A 19863-nucleotide genomic window follows, 5' to 3' on the forward strand; every position below is an offset into this window, starting at 1 on the left:
TTGAAGCGATACCAACTATAAATTCCTCCGGAGTACGATCAATTAAGAAGAATTGTTCAATCTGAAACAACCAATCCATGATTTTATCACCATGAAATCGTGGAAAATCAACTATCTCTAACCTTTTAGGATCTGCGTATCTCGAATGCGATCGAAGCCACATCTCTTATACCGTTTCACGAACCACTGCGGTCGCTTCTCTAGCCACCGTCTCCTTGATTGGAGTTTGCGATCTTGTCTCCGCCATGGATTCCGAGAATCTGTTGGCTCTGATACCTTTGATACAGTAAAACTCACGATTCTGATAAACACAATAGATTCTGATAAACACAATTGAATCGTCGTTCATAAAACGAGAATCCAAATCTCATGTGATAGAGCTTAGAAGTAGAAACAGCTCTAGCAACAATGAGATATCAAAAACCCTAAAGAGTTTACAGAGAGAATTGAAGAAGAAGAAGATACAAACTTAGATATTTTTCTGGTTATCCTCCCCAATCGATCTTCGAATTCTATTTAGCTTCAGTTCTTCTCCTCATTTCCAGCCAATCATTAGTTGCCAACTCACAACTTACACCTCCACCAATTAGATTTCATTAACCTTCCACGTCATCCCAGCCTACCATTTTCCTATAACATAAAGCTTCAGTTTTGGTCGGGTTACTCTGTGATTGATCATTGCGTTTTGGAGGTGTTAGTATGGATTTTGCCTTTTGGAGGATAAGATGTTGCTCAAGTCCACGCTACCGACATCTGGAGGATCTTAGAAGAGGGCAACATTTCCTGCCACGTGAGGAGAAACGGGGTGGTGACGGGGACTTCTACATTGGCGTTAGAGGCTGCATCGTCTACATTGGCGTTAAAAGCTGCATCCTCTACATGGACGGGGACTTCTACATTGGCAAGATTTTCCTTGACATTAACAAGGAAAATCTTGCCATAGTAACCTAGAGATCATGAAATGGTCAAATCCGAATGGAGCCATGGTAATAGTTAACCATGGTGAAATACTGCCACTGAACAAGTTTATATGACACAGTATCCTATTATAACGTTTCTAAAAACTTTAATCTTTGGGTCTTACACAGATCTTATACCATTATTTATTTTTCTACTCAACGTCTGAATTATTGTTGACCAAAAACATGTTTTTGAGTCAAAAGAAGTAACAAATACAGATTTAAGCCAAACATCAGATCTTCTTACGATGTACATACAAGACATCAAAGTCCCCACAATGAAGAAGAAATCACATATGTAGTTCACATTAATAAAGAGTATCTGGAAACTTTAATCCTTGGGTCTTACACGAACCACATTACATTTTTGGTTCAATTGAAACATTTAAGCCAAACATATGATCTTGTTACGATCTACAACACAACAGTCACCACAATGAAGAAGGAAAACATTGTATGTTCGTCAATGAGGATCAGAGGACGACAACTTGGCATGAGCTAGAGCGTCTTGGAATGGTAAGGAGTTCTCTGAGGATGACAGATTCCTTTCTGGAACAATCATTCAAACATAGAGTGACTTTCTTGAGGACTGGTGAGTTCTCAAGAAAGTAACTCACTAATTTCAACTCCATCATGTCTAATGACGATTCAATCTTAACATACTCGAGAGATGATAGGAGACGCCGAGGTCGAGATAAGATACTAGTTCTCTCCTTTGGATAAGAAGTAGATTCCTGATATATTACAACCAAGTGAATGAAACAAGTTTGAGTAAACTTTCCCCATTTTCATTATTATACCAAAGAAAGTACATAAGTTTTAAGTAAACAATCCTTACCACGACAAGAGAATTTAGATTCGGGCAGCTCTCAAGAAAGAATGGCAATATTTCCCATATGTCGTCATAGAAGTCAACACTCAAGAAAGATAGATTACGAAATAAGGGCAGTGGTTCACATCTTGAGTAATCATATATGACCTACAACAACCACCAAAAAAAAGCTTTAAGATAAGCTGATAAAATAAAGTTAAAACCTTAAAATTGCGCGGATTCAACATAGGTTACCTCAAGAGTACATGGAGCGATGATCAGATTTTTGACACTAGAGATCCTGGCAAGAAAATTACGAATCATTTTTCTCTTTGGTAGATCTTTGGGATCAAACTTTTTTCCCAAACCAAAGTTAAACTCAATATTGATATCCGCCTTTACAAGTGAACTGGAATTCTTTATTATGAAACTTGCAGTTACTTGATGAGAGAGCTTGAGATTCTCAAGCTTGGGAGCATCAATTTCAACTACTAGATCTTTATCATAAAGACCTTTGTATTTGGGGCCGTAATAGTTGAAGCTCAATAGAGACTGAGAGCTCACACGTAAAACTTTTACATTGTCAATTGGACTTTTGCATAAAGTTAAGCTTTCGAGAACTAGGCAGCTTGAGATAAGCATTTCCAAAGCCAAATCATTTGCAAACAAAACCCACTCTAGAACGATAGCTTTGAGAGAAGGTAAAGACACAAACTCAAGATTTGGCAAGATTACGCCACAAAGCTTTAAAGATACCAAGCTCTCACACATGTAAAGTATTGGAGGTATCTCCACTGCACTCCACGTAAGATCGAGATACTGAACTTTCTGCTTAACAATAGTGTTGATCCACCGCCTGATATCGTTTTCAGTCTCCTCATCAACATCGCAATAGCTTCTTAACTTAAACTTGTTTAAGCATGACTCACGGTTGAAACTCAGAAACCGTTCGATAAAACTCACAACAGCATTGAATTCCTTGAAATCCCGACAGTCCAAGTCCAAACCAGGAGCATACCTCCAGAGATTTCTCCATTTGCTCGATAAGACACTACTCTTAACCACATCTTTTGTCGGAAGATTCAGGAGAACATGAAAAAGCAAAGATTCTGGCAAATCTCTTACCCAATCAACTTCATCGCCAGATCTTTTTTCGGAAGATTCAGGAGAACATGATCGTTTGGTACGAACACGTTTCTCTCCGTCTTCATCCATGTAGCTTCAAAATTGCGAAGAAAGAGGCAAAGAGTATGTGAAAATGAAAAGGTAACTATTAAACCTAAACCTAACAGTACCACTTTAACGGCTTCGAACGTAACAAAGATGACAGAAACAAAAACAAACGCCGTTAACGTTTTAAAATATCCCAGATACTGGATTATGGATTTAAAATTAATGATGGATTTTAATGGATATATGTTAAAAAAAAGTTAAAGACAATTCCTTTTGTTGCAGAATATAAAATTTGAAGTTGGTGTTTGTTATGAAAAATTAGAACGATTAATTTTTTTGATAGAACGATTTATTAAAAAAAAACTCAAAATTTTTAAATTAAAATAATGATATTTAAATAACACAACTTTTTAGTTTCTAAATAAAATTACAAATAAAATTTTAAATATTTTATTAATTTATATTTTAAAATAAATTTGTATTTACGCATTATACGTTGAGGTATATAGATTTTTGGTTCAATTTAAATTTATATAATATATGAAATAATTTTTCATGTTAAAATGCATAAAGTATATATTTATATTGTTTAATTTTCAATAGAAAAAAAAAAAACACAACGCATTTAGTAGAAATAATATCTTTTTATAGAAGCTTTCTTATTTAAAAAATTCGAGATATTTAATTTTGGTAAGTTTTAGTTAATAAAAATAAGGAATATATTGAATTAATAAAGTCTTTGACAAGACCGATAATGGAATTAAATAAATCAAAAATAAAAAAAATTTAGAAAAATTGTGGATTTGACACATTATCAAGAAAATCCCTATTTTAATATATAGAAAATTAGAGAAACTAGAGAAACAAAATATAAATGGATCAGTGTATAATTAAGTGAAATAAAAATAGTTAAATCAAATGAACAAACAATTAATAATTAAATTAATCAGTGGCAACTGGCCCACTAGCCAGTGTGTAAACAACAGGTCAATAGCCAAAGATCCTAGAAAGATTGATACATTAAAAGCTAATTAAATTATTCGAACTTAATTTTTCTTGTTCAGATTTGTTTACCTTTTAATTATTCATCGATGTAACCAAAATTTTTTAAAAAGACATCCAGGTTATTTGTACGACTTCGGTGTATATCATTATCGCTTGCAATTCTTTACTATCTAGTTGGAAGTTGGAACAAAGGTAAGAAAGCAATTTTAAAAACGAGAATTTAGAAACCTTCAAATTCAAATCCTTTTTTTGGCATTGAAGTGGTTTATCAACTCCATCAAAAATCCAGCTATGTGAAGAGAAACAGATAATCCACAGAGAATCAACGCCAAAACACAAAATCTATCGAAAAGATGAGGTTGAGAAATTAACAGACTCGGCTGGTGATATTTGAAGAAAGAGACTTGAGCTGTGTGTTCCATTTATCAACCGCCTTATGCAGCTTCCTTCCATTGCCACTGTCACCTCTCAGCAAGTAACGGTTCATTTCGTCAATGTGACCGTCGATTCGACTGTCGAGTATCAGCGACACTAGCAACTCCGTCACATCCTTCTCTGGTACGTTCAGTTCCTTTGATATGAACGGAATCCCTATCTTTGTGTATGGCTTTATCAGCTTCAGCAACACTTGTGTTCTCACTTTCCTCAGCAGATCTTCCATGTAGTTTCTGATGAATGGATCATCCATTATCGTCCTCCGGTTACTCTACATTCCAAAACCATTACATGAGTATCGTTTTGAGATATAATGTGTTAAGAAACAACCCAATAATACTTCACTTATTACCTTTAGTATTCTCTCAAACTCTATGATCTCATTTCGTTGATATGCTGCGATCAAATTTGTCATTGCCAAGATCTCAGGGTCGTTTTTGTACCTGCGGAGAGCTAACTATGAAGCAGCCAACCAAAACTGAGTGTACAAAACAAAATATTTAGGGCAATGACTTACGGCTTTGCCTCTTGGCCATCAAATGGATTCACTTCCGACTCCATCAGCATATTCGCGAGAACAAGATATCTTGCAAAGCAAAAAAAAAGATCAATAACTCTTGAACATGCTTGGACCAATCACAAGAAGCAAGATACAGAACAAGAGTAAAAGAAGAAATACTCATGTGCACCACATGTTCCCTTAAGTCAGATCTAAACAATATAGCTTTGCTTTATTTACCCAGCATATCTTTTATGTCTACTTTTATACCATGTATTCATGTAATAATCAAGTGACCAGAGCGTATCAAATAGGGAAGGATAAAGAGATGAGAAGATAATAGGAAACATACTTCAGGCACTGTATACGTCTTTGGTTGCCAGCTTCATCGTAATTTTTAAAAGCCTCAAAGAAGTCTGTCGCTGCTTCTGCCCACTGACGTTCTGCCATGTGCATTTTTCCACCACACTCGCGGATTATACCCATGATCCTAGGATGAGGTATGGCAGATTTGATGGAAAGTGCCTTATGGTATAGTTGCTGCATCCATTCAAGAGTGTTGCATCTCAGTCACAAAAGCCAAAAGAAAGTATGCAATAATAAAATCGCAGAATCTCGAAATTACTTTGAGGTAAGAAAACATATAGCAGATGATGTTTACCTTAAGCTTTTTGTTGTCCTTCGTTTCAGTGTAAATCTGAATTTCAATTGCATAAACCTCAAGCAGCTGACTTCCTTTCTTCTGATCATCAGTTCCATCTTCCTTTTGACAAGATTTATGGAGTTCCTTAAGAATCTGGCAAGCAATAATAGATGTTATTTTCCATTCTAAGATCTCTAAACATAATCAGCTCCAGTCAAAAGATTTGATTAAACACAATTATACCTTGGTCATACGTCTGTATTCACCAATGTCAAACCAGATGTTGCAGAGTTTAAGATTCGTCTTGAACCAGAGTCTCTGTGAAAGAAGAAAAATATGTCACATCTCCAAACAATTGAGAAGGAATGGTAGCATATACAAAACGAAAGAATAGCTTCCAGACCTCATTCTTAGCCTCTTCAAGGGCTTTCAAAGTGGTCTGATAAAACTCTTGCAGCAGGCCAGTATTCTGGCTAGCAGATCCAGAGACGAAATCCATAATATTGTTTATACATTTTTCGCTGTAATTCCTGGTCACTGCTGACTTGATATATGTAAGCATCTCTCTATATGCTTCCATCATTTCTTTGTATTTACCTAGACGATAATAGATCTTCACAGTCTGCTTAAGAGCTTTGAAACCCCTGAAAAGAAACAGACCATTGAATGGTTTAACTAGATTAACAAAACTTCAAATAGACTATTCACACATACTACAGATAGACGAATAGTAGAGGCAATGAATCTTTAGGAATACCGTAACTAGAGTTACATAAACCATAACTAGAGAAAAGGGTCAAATCTGAATGCACCAACAGCCTAAGGTCAACAATCAACATGGTCAAAAGACCCCTATTTGACTGCAACTAAACAAGCTATATTACATGATAATTTATAAACAATACCAGCAATTAATCGTAGGAATACTAATGTTTTGTATAATAAGGAAAACAGACTACAGGAACAAAACCTAACTTGACATAAACAAGGAATATCTTGCAGGTAACCTAGAGATCATGAAAGGGTAAAATCTGAATGCAGCCACAGAACAAGTATCCTATTATATATCAGAAAGAGTATTTCTATATGTTCCATCAACATTACATTCAAAACCCAGACAAAAACACAAATCTAGAATTCCTCTAGAAGATATACAACAATCACAGACACTATTCAAAGGTCTTACCAGTCAGCTTTGTCAGGTTCCATCTGAACAACCTCAGCAAACCCAGAAAGTGCTTCTTCAGGTTCAGTCTCAACCATACCTTAAAGAAAGAATCAAGATTTAAAATCGCAACACAAGTTTGAGAATGCAAACATAATAGAACGCAAGAAAAAAAAGAACCTTTAGAGTTATAATACTGGTTCTCAATGTCAACATCTTGTTCCTCTTGGTCCTCATCAGAATACTCGAATCCATAGTCCTCCATATCAGCATCTACACAAAACTCAAAAACCCAAATCAATAATAAACCCTAGCGATTCGTGACAAAGTAAGTAGTCGAATTCGGGAACTTTCAAACCCTAGATGGTTTCAGAATAGAAGATTAAACAAAAACAAAAGCAAGACCTGAAGCCATGACGATCAGAGGAAGAAGAAGAACAAACGATTCGTGAATTAGGGCAAAGTAAGAACGATGAGAGAATTTTGCTTCGGCTTCAGATTTTTTATGCAAAGGGTTTTTGCGGAAGTAGAAGAAGAAGAAGGTGGAAGCGGTGTGTTGCTGGATTTGTAATATTTTGGTATTGGGCCGAGTAACCAAATAAGATAGTCCATATATATAAATAAATAGGAAATAAATTTTGATCATGGTAAAAAGGAAATAATAATAACAACTTTTTAAGAAAAATATAAATTTTTAAAAGTTGTTGAGATTTGAAGAAATTTATATGATATATATATATATATATATATATATATATATATATATATATATATATATATATCAAAGGGAAAATAAGTTAGAGAATAACATAAATTTTAAAAAATAAGAACATAATTAGAAATTGGTCTTGAAAAAGAGGTTTTAAGAATTTAATAGCACTCTATCATATAAAAGACTGAAAAATCTAACAAACATTTATAAGTTTCTCTTAGTAATATATCTACTATACATTTTTGAAGTACATTTTAAGGATTCAATCGGGTCGGATTTTTTTAAAATTTTGACCCGGAAATCTATTGATTTTGACCCGCAAATTTGTGTCTCGGATCTTACCTTATTTGTTATTTTGACCCAAAATCTCTCACTAAAATCCTTCCATATTTGCTGCTACCTACATTCAAGGCTTAAATGATTAAGTTTCTCTAAGAAATCCCATTTAAAGATACACAAAGAGGCCATTGTTGATGGTAAGGGTAGAGTACTTTCTTTGATATTGCAAACAGGAAATGAGAGAGACTGTGAATAGAAAAGATGAAAATGAGCGCATATTTATATAGTTTGAATTGGTATGATGCATTACGTTTATGTGAATATTAGAAAATCTTGGTGAGCAAGGATTGAATATATTTCGTGATCTTAGTAATTGGAATAACAGAGAATATGTTAGGTTGGTAGTTAAGAAAATAAGGATAAAATCTTCTAGGTATTAACTAATTTCCAAGTCAATAAATTGAGACTTGAGAGTATGATTCCTTTAGTTGTTAGAAAGAAATGATTAATAGAATCATTACTCTTGCATTATAATAGGCAAGAGTATCTATCTTGCCAATTTTTGTTAACTATTGTTATAATTATAGATACAATTTGCTCTGTTGAGGGATGTCAGACCATACAAGACCTCTTGGCGTGTGCAGGTTAAGGTTCTCCATTCTTGGCGCCAATATACCAACAACACTGGAGAAACCCTTGAATTAGTCTTGGCTGATTCACAGGTAAAAAACATGATAATCAGACAAACCTCATCTCTATACTATTAAAAGAGAAGTACAAATGAAAATGGGTCGGGTTAAAATCAGAAAATTGACCCGAAATTCTGAAATCGGATCTTTGAAATTTTTTTGGAATATAAATTCGAATTAATAATGAAAAATCGAAATAAAATCAAATATTTATGGAAATCAAATAAAATCTGATTGTACTTATGGTAACTAATAATAAAAGCATATTCCAAACAATATTATACATTAATTACGTATAATAAATTTGTTCATATATTTTTGGGACTAATTCCAATAACAATCAACGTTTTTGTCATTAATTTCGCTCATTTTAGCCAATTATCATTAATTAAAAGATATTTTACTTGCTTCTAAAGATTTCTAGAAAATTTATCACAAATAACCCATCTGTTTTATAAATTAAATTGATATTTTTATTTTGGTAGTGTAAATTAAATAGATATTTTTATTTTGGTCGTGTAAATTAAATAGATATGAAATCCATGTAACTAATTTTAATTTAATTAGATTAAATCGAAATTATGATATTTTCATACCTATAGCTTACCAAAGAAGTTTAATTTTCAATTTATAAAGATTTCTTGAATATGATTTTAGAATTATTCAACAAGATGATAAGTATTTATTAAATTTTGTGAATCATGAAAAATAATAATTAATTTTTAATCATTATACTTCATCTTTCAATCTCTCATCTAACAAATAAGATACATATTCTATTATTACTATGTCCAAACTTCATTTTGTTGTATGACTAAACAATATTCCTATTAGAACTGTCAAAGCGAGTTGATTCGTCCCGTTAAGTCCATTTTGCGATAGACAAAAAATATTTTGACTTGTAGTTAGTCGGTCCGCACGATCCGCGGGTAGCATATATGAAATACAAATCCGTCCCGCGAATGTATGCGGATTTGCGGGATTGTCCATGAATTTTGTTTAAATAATTTAAAGTAACCAAAATTTAAAATACTACTAAAATAAATAAATAAATCAAAATACTATTAAAAGTTTGTTTAAATTACCACATGTTGAATAAATTATAATTATATCAAGAAATACTAATATGCGGGCTGATCCGCCAACCCGCGGATGAAAACCGATTAAACCTATGACCCACTGCGAATTAATCCATGTGGCCCGCTTATTTGCGGGTTTAATATATTTTCCCAAATCTGCCTCATAGTGAGATAATGTGGGCTCGACCCGCGGTTTTTGATCTATTTTGACTGCTCTAATTCCCATGAATCGTCTAATTTTAGAATTTTAAAACACAAAATTTTATTTTGTAAATCATAATTAATACGATGGGTATATATTTTTAAACAATTTTACATTTTCTCTACAATTCGTTATTATGAATATTTATAAGTATACTATACGATTCGTTCTACTAAAAAACACACACAATATTAAACGCAACGTATGTAAACCAATATTCTCCCGCGGTGGACCGCGGGTCCGATCCTAGTTTTACATATATATTTCTATACATGAGTGATTAATAGTAACTAAACCCAAATCTACTTCATTTCAAAAACAGGGTGTCAAGATTCATGCTTTCCTGAAGAAGGATTTGGTTGCCAAGTATGTAAACAGCCTACAAGTGAATGAGTGGAAGTTCATTGAACATTTTACACTTACTCATGCATCAAGGCAATTCAGACCAACCGGTCATCTATACAAGATGACCTTTGTCAATGGCACTACCGTGACACGGTCTGACATTGTCTCTGATTCAAGCTACTTAACACTGGTAAAGTTTAGCAAAATATAGAGTGGGGATTTAAATCCTTACATGTTGATTTGTATGTGATTTTGAAAGATACAGTCTGTGGTTAAAATGATTAATTGTGTTTTGTAGTTGCTAAATGTTCTTTCGTGATCCAAATCTAGATGTTATGGGTCAAGTGGTGAATATTGGTGAGCTAGAGGTGCTGGAAGCTAATAACAAGCCAACCACTAAGCTTGACTTTGAGTTTACTAATTTATCCGTTTTATTATTACATAGAATCAGAATGTTAAGTATGCATTTGATATGATCAAATATTTGATTTCCTGTCTTCTCCTATAGTGATTACATGATGTCATGCACACTCTGGGGGACATTTGCTGAGAAAATGTTTGAAGCATGTGAAGCAGCTGAGTAAATCATGGTGATATGTGTAATCAGATTTGCCAAGATTAAGGTCTACAAAGGTAAAATTCACTTTTTCTAGCTCAGGTATGCTGAAGAAAGATTTTATTTGACAACTATTTCTGTTTTATTTCCAGGTGTTAGGAGTCTCTCTAATTCATTTGATGCCTCCCAAGTTCACATCAATCCACCTCACCCGGAAGTTGAAGCTTTTACTAGAGCGTATATATTTACTTCTCCAACTACTATTTTATCTAGATGATGACTACTCTAAAATTTTGTATTTTTTGACAATTTAATTCTTTTATTTTTTTCTAAATAGTCTTCCCTCTGATGGTATAGCATTAACATTCCGTGAGAGTGTTCCAAAGTTCCAGATGGTGACAGCGAAGAAGGATGATGATTGTCTCCAGTATGAAAGGAAGACAATCTGAGAGCTTCTTAACTCAAATGAGGTTTGTATTAATTATTGTTATCACCAGAGCATTGTTATATACTATAGTTAGTCTATATGATATATAATTCCCTATTAACTGTAGATTGGTAAGGCTAGAGTGATTTGAACAATCTACGGAATTGATACAAATTGGGCTTGATATTATTTTAGTTGGTATTATTTCATTCTGGAGTGAATTCTGTATCAATGAAGATCAAAAAGCCAAAATTCTGGTGTGATGTCAGCAGGAATGCTATCTTTGATATCCTTGAGGATTCTGAACAATTGGTTAATCCTGCCTCAATTGTTTCTGGAGACCATGTACCAGTTTCTAACTCTTTAATCTATGTTAATATAGCACATATCTCTCCTACTGATAGTCTTTTTTTCAGTGTCTCATGTTAACAATGAGTCAAGACACATCTAACTCATCTACTCCATCTTCCAAGCGAGTTTATGCGCTTAATCTGTCTGAGTCAGAGCAATCATCAAGTTCTAAGAAGGTGTGCATTGAGCCTAAGGACTTGGAGAAGTCAGAGCCAGATTTTAGAGATAATGGTGTGTCTGAAAATGGAGGTGCTGAAAAGACCACTGAAGTTGTGAAGATAGAGAATGTCAAGGTTGAAAGCAACAAAGGCAAGGATTTTCAAGACAGAAATGATCTCACTGAGACTGAGAAGAAGGAAACCAAGAAGGTGGCTAAAGTGGTTGGTGTGAAGATCAAAAAAGAGAAGTAGTGATTGAGCACCAGTTTGTTAAGAAATAAGGAGTTATATGAATTCCAAGTTCTTTTTAAATTTCATGCTAAGACATTTTGTTTGGTGATTTCTTTGGTTTATTATTGATTCGGTTATTTGGTTCATCAACTCTTTTAAAATAAATTGGTTTTCGATTATTACCAATTTACCTACTGCGCTATTCTGTTATTACCATTTAATTGCTAGATTCATGAGTTAACAAAATCAATAATCCCAAATTCATGGTAATCTATATTTATAGTTATATATTATAACTTAACTGAAACCTAATCATTACAACTAAAACCTAAAGCAATTGATATAAAATTATTTCACTATTTCACTATATGAAACCTGTGTCTTTACCCAATGAAAAAGATCTTGAAAACTGTAATATGGAAACTGCGGTTTTATACAATCATTGCTAAGATATTCATGATTCATGTTAGAGTCTAACGATTCATTTTCCTATCTATATTATATATAACTTAACATATTTCAAACGGTTATTATTTTATACAATATCCATTTTCCTTTTATTTTAGACAATAAATCTTTAAAAAATCATTAAAATTAAACCACGCGTAGTAATAAAAAGGAAAGTTTTAACCTAGTATATATATATATAACTAGATTTGAACCTATGGTACACCGCTGGGCTATATTTAAAAAAAAAGAATTAAAATGTAATTTGTTTTTTGTTAATAGAGAAAAATATATTTATTTGTATATTTTAAATGTACCATCCATATATCTATATCTATATTTTGTTTTAGGTTTACGGTTAAAAAAATATAGGAACAGTAACATACAATTCCGTAAGTAACGATTTAGTTGTGAGAGAATAAGTTTTTTTTTTGTTTTTTTAAAAAATTTAAAAATTATATTTCTAATTAAATTATAAAATTTTGTAATATAAGTTAAATATTATTATGTTTTATCATTTTGTTTGTTTCTAAAATAAATAATGTATCACTTTAGAATATATAGTTGTGTTGTGCAATGAAAATATGAGTAGGAACAATTATGAATTTCACACCAAATATAGTTTTAAGTTAATTGTTTTATAAACTTTGATTATTAAACTGAACCAATTCTAATATATTTTTTCCGAATTGAAAAAAAAAATGTATGTTGGTCTTTAAAAATATATAACTATCCTATAGACAGATTTGGTAATTGGATTTTTGTGTAAAAAAGGAAGTGAGTAGATAATTAAGTGTAGATTGTTGTCGGCACCTACTTTTTTTTTGTCAACCTGAAATTTTATTAAAGAAACTTGTTGTGGAACCAACAGAGGAATACATATGCCCAAACAAGGGAAACTTAAGTCGGCGGACAAACTAAAAGTCCCCGAAAATATTGCCGAAGGAAAAAAGAAATTCCCCGGGAAACTAAGCCCTATCGAAGGGAGACAAAGTTGAACTGAACTAGAAATACAAAGCAGATATCATCAAACCACAATCGAAGGAGGACGAATTGTCGGCACCTACTTATCATCTTCTTTTTCAGAGCAAATTCCACTCTTATTCGATAACCTAGGATTTCACTCTTTTTTCAAAAAATTCACAAAATCGTTGTCATAAGGAGCTGATAGTTCAATCGATTTCTTCATCTGCTCCAAAGAATAGATCAACGGTACACCGGTTGTTTGCTACGAATTCCACCGTTTCAACATCTCTCACATGAGAACTAAATCGTAAAAATTCGTTTCCTTTTCTCTTTTACTCTTCGAATCCATCTCGTTTTATTCCTGATTCTTGAAATTTTATCCTCGATTAGAGCTGTGAATAGAAGATTTCATCACAAATCGTCCATAACCCCAAATCCAAACGATTCTTCTTATGGATCTAAGGTAAAGTCTTCGATGGCTACCAAAATCCCTTGTTTCGGCCTTATACCCTCCACAAGTCTCTTAAACACATCAAAATCTCGGTGCCATCATCAGCTTCCAAGAGTTTCATACTCTGTTTCTTCTCCGCATTCTCTCAAGCTAATGACTTCAAGAAAGGTAAAGCCTTTTCTAGTTTCAAGCTTAGTTTTTGTGGGTTTATCCTCAAATGATTTGTTTAGGATCTTTTCCGATACCAATTGACGATAATTGAATATACTTTAGGTGATAGCAATGGTTTGTGCAAGTTCCAGAGAGTTGGAGATGTCAAATTTAACAGCATTATCGCCTTTGGATGGACGTTTTTGGAGGAAATTTAAGGAATTGGCTTCTTCTATGAGCGAGTTTAGGTTGATCTATTTCCGAGCACTTGGTGAGGTTCTTCCTTCTGATATTAACTCTTTTTGTTACCTATTAAGTGAAGGGTTATCATCTGATTAATTGATTGCGACGATTATAATTGGGTAGATTGATTTTGTTTTTCTTTGGTGGAGGAAGCATGTGAGAGTAGTTGAACTGATTGTTCCAATGCTAAAACGTTTGTTCTTTTTTCCTTATATATTTTTGCTAGATCAAATGGCTTCCTAAGCTTTCAAATACACTCTCAAAGTCACTGAAGTTCCAAGCTTTAGCAAAGAAGCTCAGATTTACTTGCAAGGCAATGGAAGTTAAGAAGATGGATTTAGCATGGATGATGTATTGGAAGTTAAGAAGATCGAGAAAGTAACAAATCACGATGTGAAAGCTGTGGATTATTTCTTAGATCAAAAATGTGAATCACATCAAGATATTGCTAAGGTCTAGAAACTATTCTATCACAAAGTATAAAGATAAGTACTCCTCAACTTTATAAATTTTTATCAAATTGTGCAGATGTTGTTTAGAAAACGAATTGGTAGTCATTGCCATATAGCTTATTGTTATACATGAATGGTAGTAAGTACTGTTATATGTAGCTAATTGCCAATAATTTCCGCAGAACAAAAGTCATGGAAGCAACAAATGGAACTAAGTTTAAGAATAAGCAAGGATCATAAGTTCCAAGTTCGTATTTACTATACCAATTTAAGCATATCTGTATAGGGTCCAAAGCAAACTTTTTTTGAAAGATGTCGGGGATATTGAAGTAACATAGTCAATAAACTGTAATAGAATGTTGTAGATAAAAATTGAAACCTGATTCAGAAGGATAATTTTGAAAGTAAAGATCACAGTTTGAGTAAAATAGAAACGTATTATGATTCTGATTGTCTTCTATCTGAAATTGTTACGTCTTTTTTTTTTCCTTTTGATTGAATTGATTGCTAATGTGTCACCTCCATGAATAATATAAAAAGAAGAAGCATATTAGTTAGTGAATGGCTGTATTCGTAACCATATTGAAATGGCTAAGAGATAAAGGTAAAGTGCATTTACCTTTCCAGAGGATACTGGGACAAAGATTGACAATAGTTAAGTCAGTTTATGTTTTGTAGCAGCCATTTCTTAGAGTGAAAAGGTATCCACGTCTGGATTAATGAGCTTTTGATTTTTGTGAGAGGAATAGGTGTATAGTAGAGTATATATAGGGAAAAATAATTAGGTTATGTGAACATTAATTTTTGGAATAATATCTTTGATTTTGTTATTTTTGTTAGGAATATACCAGTTTTATGCTATTTAAATTCCGAAATTGATTTGTTAAAAATTAATGTGGAAGATTTTTAGGTAGATATTGGAATGAAGATATATTTTCGATGGTCAATATAAACAGATTTTGTGGTATATTAGGTATTATAGAGATCTCGTAATATTTATTTACGGTTGTTTGGATATATATGATAGGATTCAGAGATATATTTTAGGAATAGTAGTGGATTGATTGGAGGGAGTTAATTTTTTGAATTAATTATGTTGAAAAAGAAGAAAGTTGAGAGATATTGTATTGTGATTCCGTAAAACGGTTTTGTTCCGAATCTTTTTTTCCTTAAATATAATTTAATTGATAGGATCGTTGAATAATATTGAATAATATTGGGAATAATATTGAATTGATAGGATCGTGGAAATATTTTTTAATTTAATGTGGTTTAATTTAAGAAAGTTAATTAATATTGAGTTGGTTTTGATTTCTTAAATCTGTTGTTAATATTGTCTCACTAATTAATTACGATTTTGATTTATTGTTGTAGGATAAAATTTCGGAGGTATCCGATTGCAACAAAATCGGGTCAAATGTATGCAAAAAAACCTACCCACCAATAACATAAGTTGTAAATACTTCTCAACCCCAAGATTTATTTGCTAAATGTACTCCAAAAATGTATATATTAAATATGGAATACCCAGTATATGTGTTGTGTTATGTTAAATATAATCTAACCCAACAAATTTTTTATGACCAAAAGTTTTAAACGGATCGGATATCCATTATATTAAACGGTCCCTTGCCGCCGAGCGACTAGCCGCCGCAAAATCGGCCGCCTTGGCCGCGTTTTTGAACAAGGGCTAAAGCTAGTCATCTAAAGATAAGATGACGAGTAATTTAAAGTTAAGACATTGCTATTGATTTGAGTTTACTTCTTCGAGTCACATAGGTTTAGAAGACAAGTTGCATCTTTGCTTCTTAATGGGAGTTAACGAATATGCTTAATGAAAGTTATAGTGAAAAATGTCGAGAAAGCCTATTTGGTATAAAGGATTTCTTATTGATTATTGTGTTATGTTAAGGCTTTTCCTTATATACATAACAAGAATACAAGATAGAGGGCCGGCTTTGACCTAAAGGCAAACAAGCAAGAGCTTTATGCGCCAAATATTATAAAGAATTTAAGGGCATCAAACTATTAAACTCCTCTTAAGTCCAGCGGCTGGCTCCTTCTTTAATAGTTCTTCTTGTCTCAGGTTTGAGTCTTGGTAGTAACGTTTAGCCCTTATTTTTATATTTTTAAGGGCAAAAAAAAAATTGCTTTAGGCAGCCCACAGTGTTGGGCCGGCCCTGACAAGATACCTAAATACATTCTTTCATGAATATATCATCTAATTGTTTGGTCGTATACACATGTGGTGTGGAGATGACGCCTCAAACTATTTCATCACGTATGAAATGACAATCATTCTTGACATACTTAATGCGTTCATGGAAAACTGGATTCGCCGCAAGATATATAGCTGATTTGTTATCACAATGTAGCGGAATGGCTTCAGAACAATCCACCCCAAATGTGACCAGCAACTCACGGATCCATAATATTGCACTAACAGTATCCGCCATAGCTCTATATTCGGCATCGGTAGAGGAACGTGATACCACCTGTTGCTTCCGTGTCTTCCAAGAAATTGGAGAGCCACCTAACTGAATAAACCATCCTGTAAGAGACCAACGAGATAAAGGGCACCCATTCCAATCTGCATCACACCAAGCCACCAGCTTTAGATCAGAATCAGCTCTTAACAAGATACCTTCACCTGGACAATTCTTCAAGTAACAACGAACCACACGGACTGCAGCGTCCCAATGAGCCGTTTGTGGAGCTTTCGTAAAACTGTGACAACACATGAATAGCGTATGCAAGCTCCGGTCGTGTGTTAGCTAGATAAATAAGCCACCTGACCAAGCGTCTATACTGTGATGGTTATGGAAATAGACTATCCTTTGCCAAAGCGAGCGTGTGGTTCTGCTCTATAGGATGAGAAGCCGGTTTAGTTCCTAGTAATCCCATTTCAGGTTATGATATCAAGTGTATATTTGCGCTGGCATAGGTACACTCCATCGGGACTGCGAGCTTCTTTGATGCCCAAGAAATACTTCAAAAGCCCAAGATCCTTCAGATCCTCAGATCCTCAGACCAAAGAAGGTACTGATTAATCTTACACAGTCTAAGATAGTCACATGACCAAAGAATGGTTCTTCATGTGTGAATTATTCGACTTATTATATAAGCTTTTGAAATGAAACTCATCACGAACTCTCTCCTCCTTCTTCATAACTATTCTCATACAATTATATGCGTATACTTAATTTGCTTCCTTTCTACTTTCAATAACTTGATGACCCAAATATCGTATCATGTACTTGTCACTCTTACATGTTAATGCACGATCAATTATCAATAATGTATGATTTAAATTAAAGCGTAACATTAAATTTACATCTTTCTCACTGGAATTTTAAATATCATTGATAGTAGTTCTTGTGCGTGTAAGCATCTAACGATGAGCTATTATTTCTGATGATTGAATTTGCGAGAACAAGAAGCCATACAAATTAAAGTCTTTGAGCAATAAAGAAATCACGTAAGAAAACAGAAGAATGTGATGAGGAATAATAAGGAGAGAACTGAAGCAAAATATAGAACATACAAAGAGATAAGACAGAAGATATTATATTCATCTTAGATATGATTCCCAACAAATCACTATCTTTGGCACCATTATTAGGCTTTAGTGAATTTTGTTTCTTATTCGGAGCGTGCCAGCCTAATTCGGATCACCAAGATATTATCTCAAGCCAACTTATCACAGAATAAATCACTTCTTTTAAGGTAGAAAAAAAAAAACGTTACTTCCTTCCCAAGCATTCGCTAATGCTAACTTTGACGAATTAAGACAATGACAAAACACTGTTCTTTTCTTCAAACAGTACTTAACAGATTTGCTTGAACGCTTAATGCCTTTATTATTTCTCTATTGTTCTGAGAAAGAATGTTTACTTTTATTTGCTGAAAAAATGTTATATTCAATCGGATAATCAAAACACAAAAATTCTCCAAGAGCTATTCAAATAAGAACTTTAAGCTATACCATATCTAAACAAGCAGAGTCATCATCTCACGACCCACCTATAAATAAAGAAAATTTAACTACGGTATCTATCTTTTTATTCAAGAACGTTGAACGGTTTTCTTGAAGTAGAGAGCTTCATACTGATTCTCAAATCCAAGGGTATTCTACTGGAGGAATGGATATTGGTGGTTGATCCGCGTTATTGATCATCATGTCACAAGCTTCTAATCCCTTTACAAATATATCATACATATCGGCAGTCCAATCTCCTTGTTCTTCCCTTGTCATCTCCATGGCATTCTTCTCTGTTGCGAGTACGTCTGTTTGGTGAACCATGTTTCCTTCTCCACTCTGCTCCTCGTTTCTCTCTGTTTCCGCAGTAGAACAAGGAGATGATGCTATCTTCGGAATCTCTGATTCATTACCACCACACAATAATGGTTGCTGCGGCTCGGAAGACGCAGCTAGAACAGACTCATGCTCCTTCTTGGACTTTTTGGACTTCCTTTTCTTGATCGGCTGCTGCTCTGAGGAAGAAGAAGCTTCATGCTGATGATCCTTCTTGTCCTTCTTGGACTTCTTTTTCTTGTGAATCTTGCAGAGGACTAGCTCCTGAAATTTATCTTCGTCCGGTTTCGGTAACACAATTACAAACTCGTCCATAATCCAGCCGCTTTCGCTGCCTGGAGCAGAAGCACCGTCTCCTCTCTTCTGCTTCTTGTTCGTCTTGGTGCCCTTATAAGTTAAGTTTTTCTTGATCCCAATGATAGCCCCTGTATCCTCGTCGATGATATTTTCTTTCCCATTTATCCTCCAGTTCCCGCGGTCGATGCCGTCGTTGTTGTCTCCGGTGATCTTCCGCTTTGGGTACTTACCACGACCAATCTTCTTCTCGGAGATCTGAGTCCTTGTTGAGAAATAGTACCATTCGTCTTCCTTGAAAAAAGAATTGTTGGGATGGTCCAGCAGCCATGGCTCCTTGGCATAAACATCCTTCATCAATATGAAGTCTCCACAATCTTCACCTCTTAGCTTCCGTTTAAGATAGTCCTCGATGACTTCTTGGTACGTTGGATCAAACTGAATTTAATGAACTTTGTTTTCATAAAAATCTCATGATAAAATATTATCTCTTAAAATGAAATTAAATAAAGAATCCTAAGAAATTCGTTTTAAATATTTTAGCAATTAAGAAAACAAGAAATTTATCCAAAAAAAAAATTCATCTTTCAAACTAATCCAAATCAATTCAAAAAAAATTATAATAAATATAACTAATAATATATAACTTTTCTTTCCTTATTTATTTAGCATGTAGAGACATGAATTATATGACCACAACTATAAGAAAAATTAGAAATTTGGAAATAAATTTTTAACATAAATTATGTAAAAGGTTATTTTCATGATGATAATATCTTTTCTCTCTTTGTTAGAAAAAAAAAGTCAAAATTACTCTTATTTTTAT

General features: G+C 33.5%; 4 protein-coding genes across 6 annotated transcripts; 1 reads left to right on the forward strand and 3 right to left on the reverse strand.

The window, feature by feature from the left end:
* Nucleotides 1-986: 986 nt before the first annotated feature.
* LOC110229390 (FBD-associated F-box protein At1g66320-like) lies at nucleotides 987-3051 on the reverse strand. Its single transcript, XM_021029411.1, has 3 exons — nucleotides 2026-3051; nucleotides 1798-1938; nucleotides 987-1693 (listed from the first exon to the last, which is right to left on the reverse strand). Exons 1-3 carry the CDS (start codon nucleotides 2983-2985, stop codon nucleotides 1433-1435), a joined length of 1362 nt encoding a protein of 453 aa, XP_020885070.1. The 5' UTR covers nucleotides 2986-3051; the 3' UTR covers nucleotides 987-1432.
* A 1116-nt stretch (nucleotides 3052-4167) lies between these two features.
* LOC9316933 (COP9 signalosome complex subunit 2) lies at nucleotides 4168-7248 on the reverse strand. Its single transcript, XM_021029435.1, has 10 exons — nucleotides 7096-7248; nucleotides 6871-6963; nucleotides 6712-6790; nucleotides 5929-6169; nucleotides 5769-5843; nucleotides 5544-5678; nucleotides 5235-5422; nucleotides 4901-4969; nucleotides 4736-4826; nucleotides 4168-4654 (listed from the first exon to the last, which is right to left on the reverse strand). The coding sequence occupies exons 1-10, from the start codon at nucleotides 7103-7105 to the stop codon at nucleotides 4316-4318; spliced, it is 1320 nt and encodes a 439-aa protein (XP_020885094.1). The 5' UTR covers nucleotides 7106-7248; the 3' UTR covers nucleotides 4168-4315.
* Nucleotides 7249-13025: 5777 nt separating this feature from the next.
* On the forward strand, nucleotides 13026-15996 carry LOC9316934. 3 transcript variants are annotated; one of them, XR_002332446.1, is made up of 5 exons: nucleotides 13026-13439; nucleotides 13523-13751; nucleotides 13857-14004; nucleotides 14203-14675; nucleotides 15803-15996. XR_002332446.1 is itself a non-coding variant. In XM_021027372.1 (5 exons), the coding sequence occupies exons 1-5, from the start codon at nucleotides 13426-13428 to the stop codon at nucleotides 14217-14219; spliced, it is 315 nt and encodes a 104-aa protein (XP_020883031.1). In that variant the 5' UTR covers nucleotides 13029-13425; the 3' UTR covers nucleotides 14220-14679. The 3 variants fall into 3 exon arrangements, 2 of the variants coding, with proteins under 2 accessions (XP_020883031.1, XP_020883030.1); XM_021027372.1 differs by lacking the exon at nucleotides 15803-15996 and having other exon boundaries at nucleotides 13029-13439; nucleotides 13523-13595; nucleotides 13689-13751; nucleotides 14203-14679; XM_021027371.1 differs by lacking the exon at nucleotides 15803-15996 and having other exon boundaries at nucleotides 13032-13439; nucleotides 14203-14679.
* Nucleotides 15997-18362: 2366 nt separating this feature from the next.
* LOC9315099 (NAC domain-containing protein 19) lies at nucleotides 18363-19464 on the reverse strand. Its single transcript, XM_002880821.2, has one exon. It carries the CDS (start codon nucleotides 19392-19394, stop codon nucleotides 18543-18545), a length of 852 nt encoding a protein of 283 aa, XP_002880867.1. The 5' UTR covers nucleotides 19395-19464; the 3' UTR covers nucleotides 18363-18542.
* Nucleotides 19465-19863: the final 399 nt, after the last annotated feature.

The sequence above is a fragment of the Arabidopsis lyrata genome (genome assembly GCF_000004255.2).
Source record: "Arabidopsis lyrata subsp. lyrata unplaced genomic scaffold ARALYscaffold_4, whole genome shotgun sequence".
In the NCBI taxonomy this organism is placed as follows: domain Eukaryota; kingdom Viridiplantae; phylum Streptophyta; class Magnoliopsida; order Brassicales; family Brassicaceae; genus Arabidopsis; species Arabidopsis lyrata.

Bases quoted from the DNA above. Each gene is read 5' to 3' on its own strand.
- LOC9316934 (XM_021027371.1), top strand. The intron at 13,752-13,856 runs GTAAAGCCTTTT...AATATACTTTAG, and splicing joins AGCTAATGACTTCAAGAAAG to GTGATAGCAATGGTTTGTGC.
- LOC9315099 (XM_002880821.2), bottom strand. From the start codon at position 19,394: ATGAAGGATGTTTATGCCAAGGAGCCATGGCTGCTGGACCATCCCAAC.
- LOC9316933 (XM_021029435.1), bottom strand. The intron at 6,791-6,870 runs GTTCTTTTTTTT...TCTTTCTTTAAG, and splicing joins CCAGTATTATAACTCTAAAG to GTATGGTTGAGACTGAACCT. The intron at 4,655-4,735 runs GTAATAAGTGAA...TTTGGAATGTAG, and splicing joins AGTTTGAGAGAATACTAAAG to AGTAACCGGAGGACGATAAT.
- LOC110229390 (XM_021029411.1), bottom strand. From the start codon at position 2,985: ATGGATGAAGACGGAGAGAAACGTGTTCGTACCAAACGATCATGTTCT. The intron at 1,939-2,025 runs GTAACCTATGTT...TGGTTGTTGTAG, and splicing joins TCGCTCCATGTACTCTTGAG to GTCATATATGATTACTCAAG. The intron at 1,694-1,797 runs GTAAGGATTGTT...GTAATATATCAG, and splicing joins ATCTAAATTCTCTTGTCGTG to GAATCTACTTCTTATCCAAA.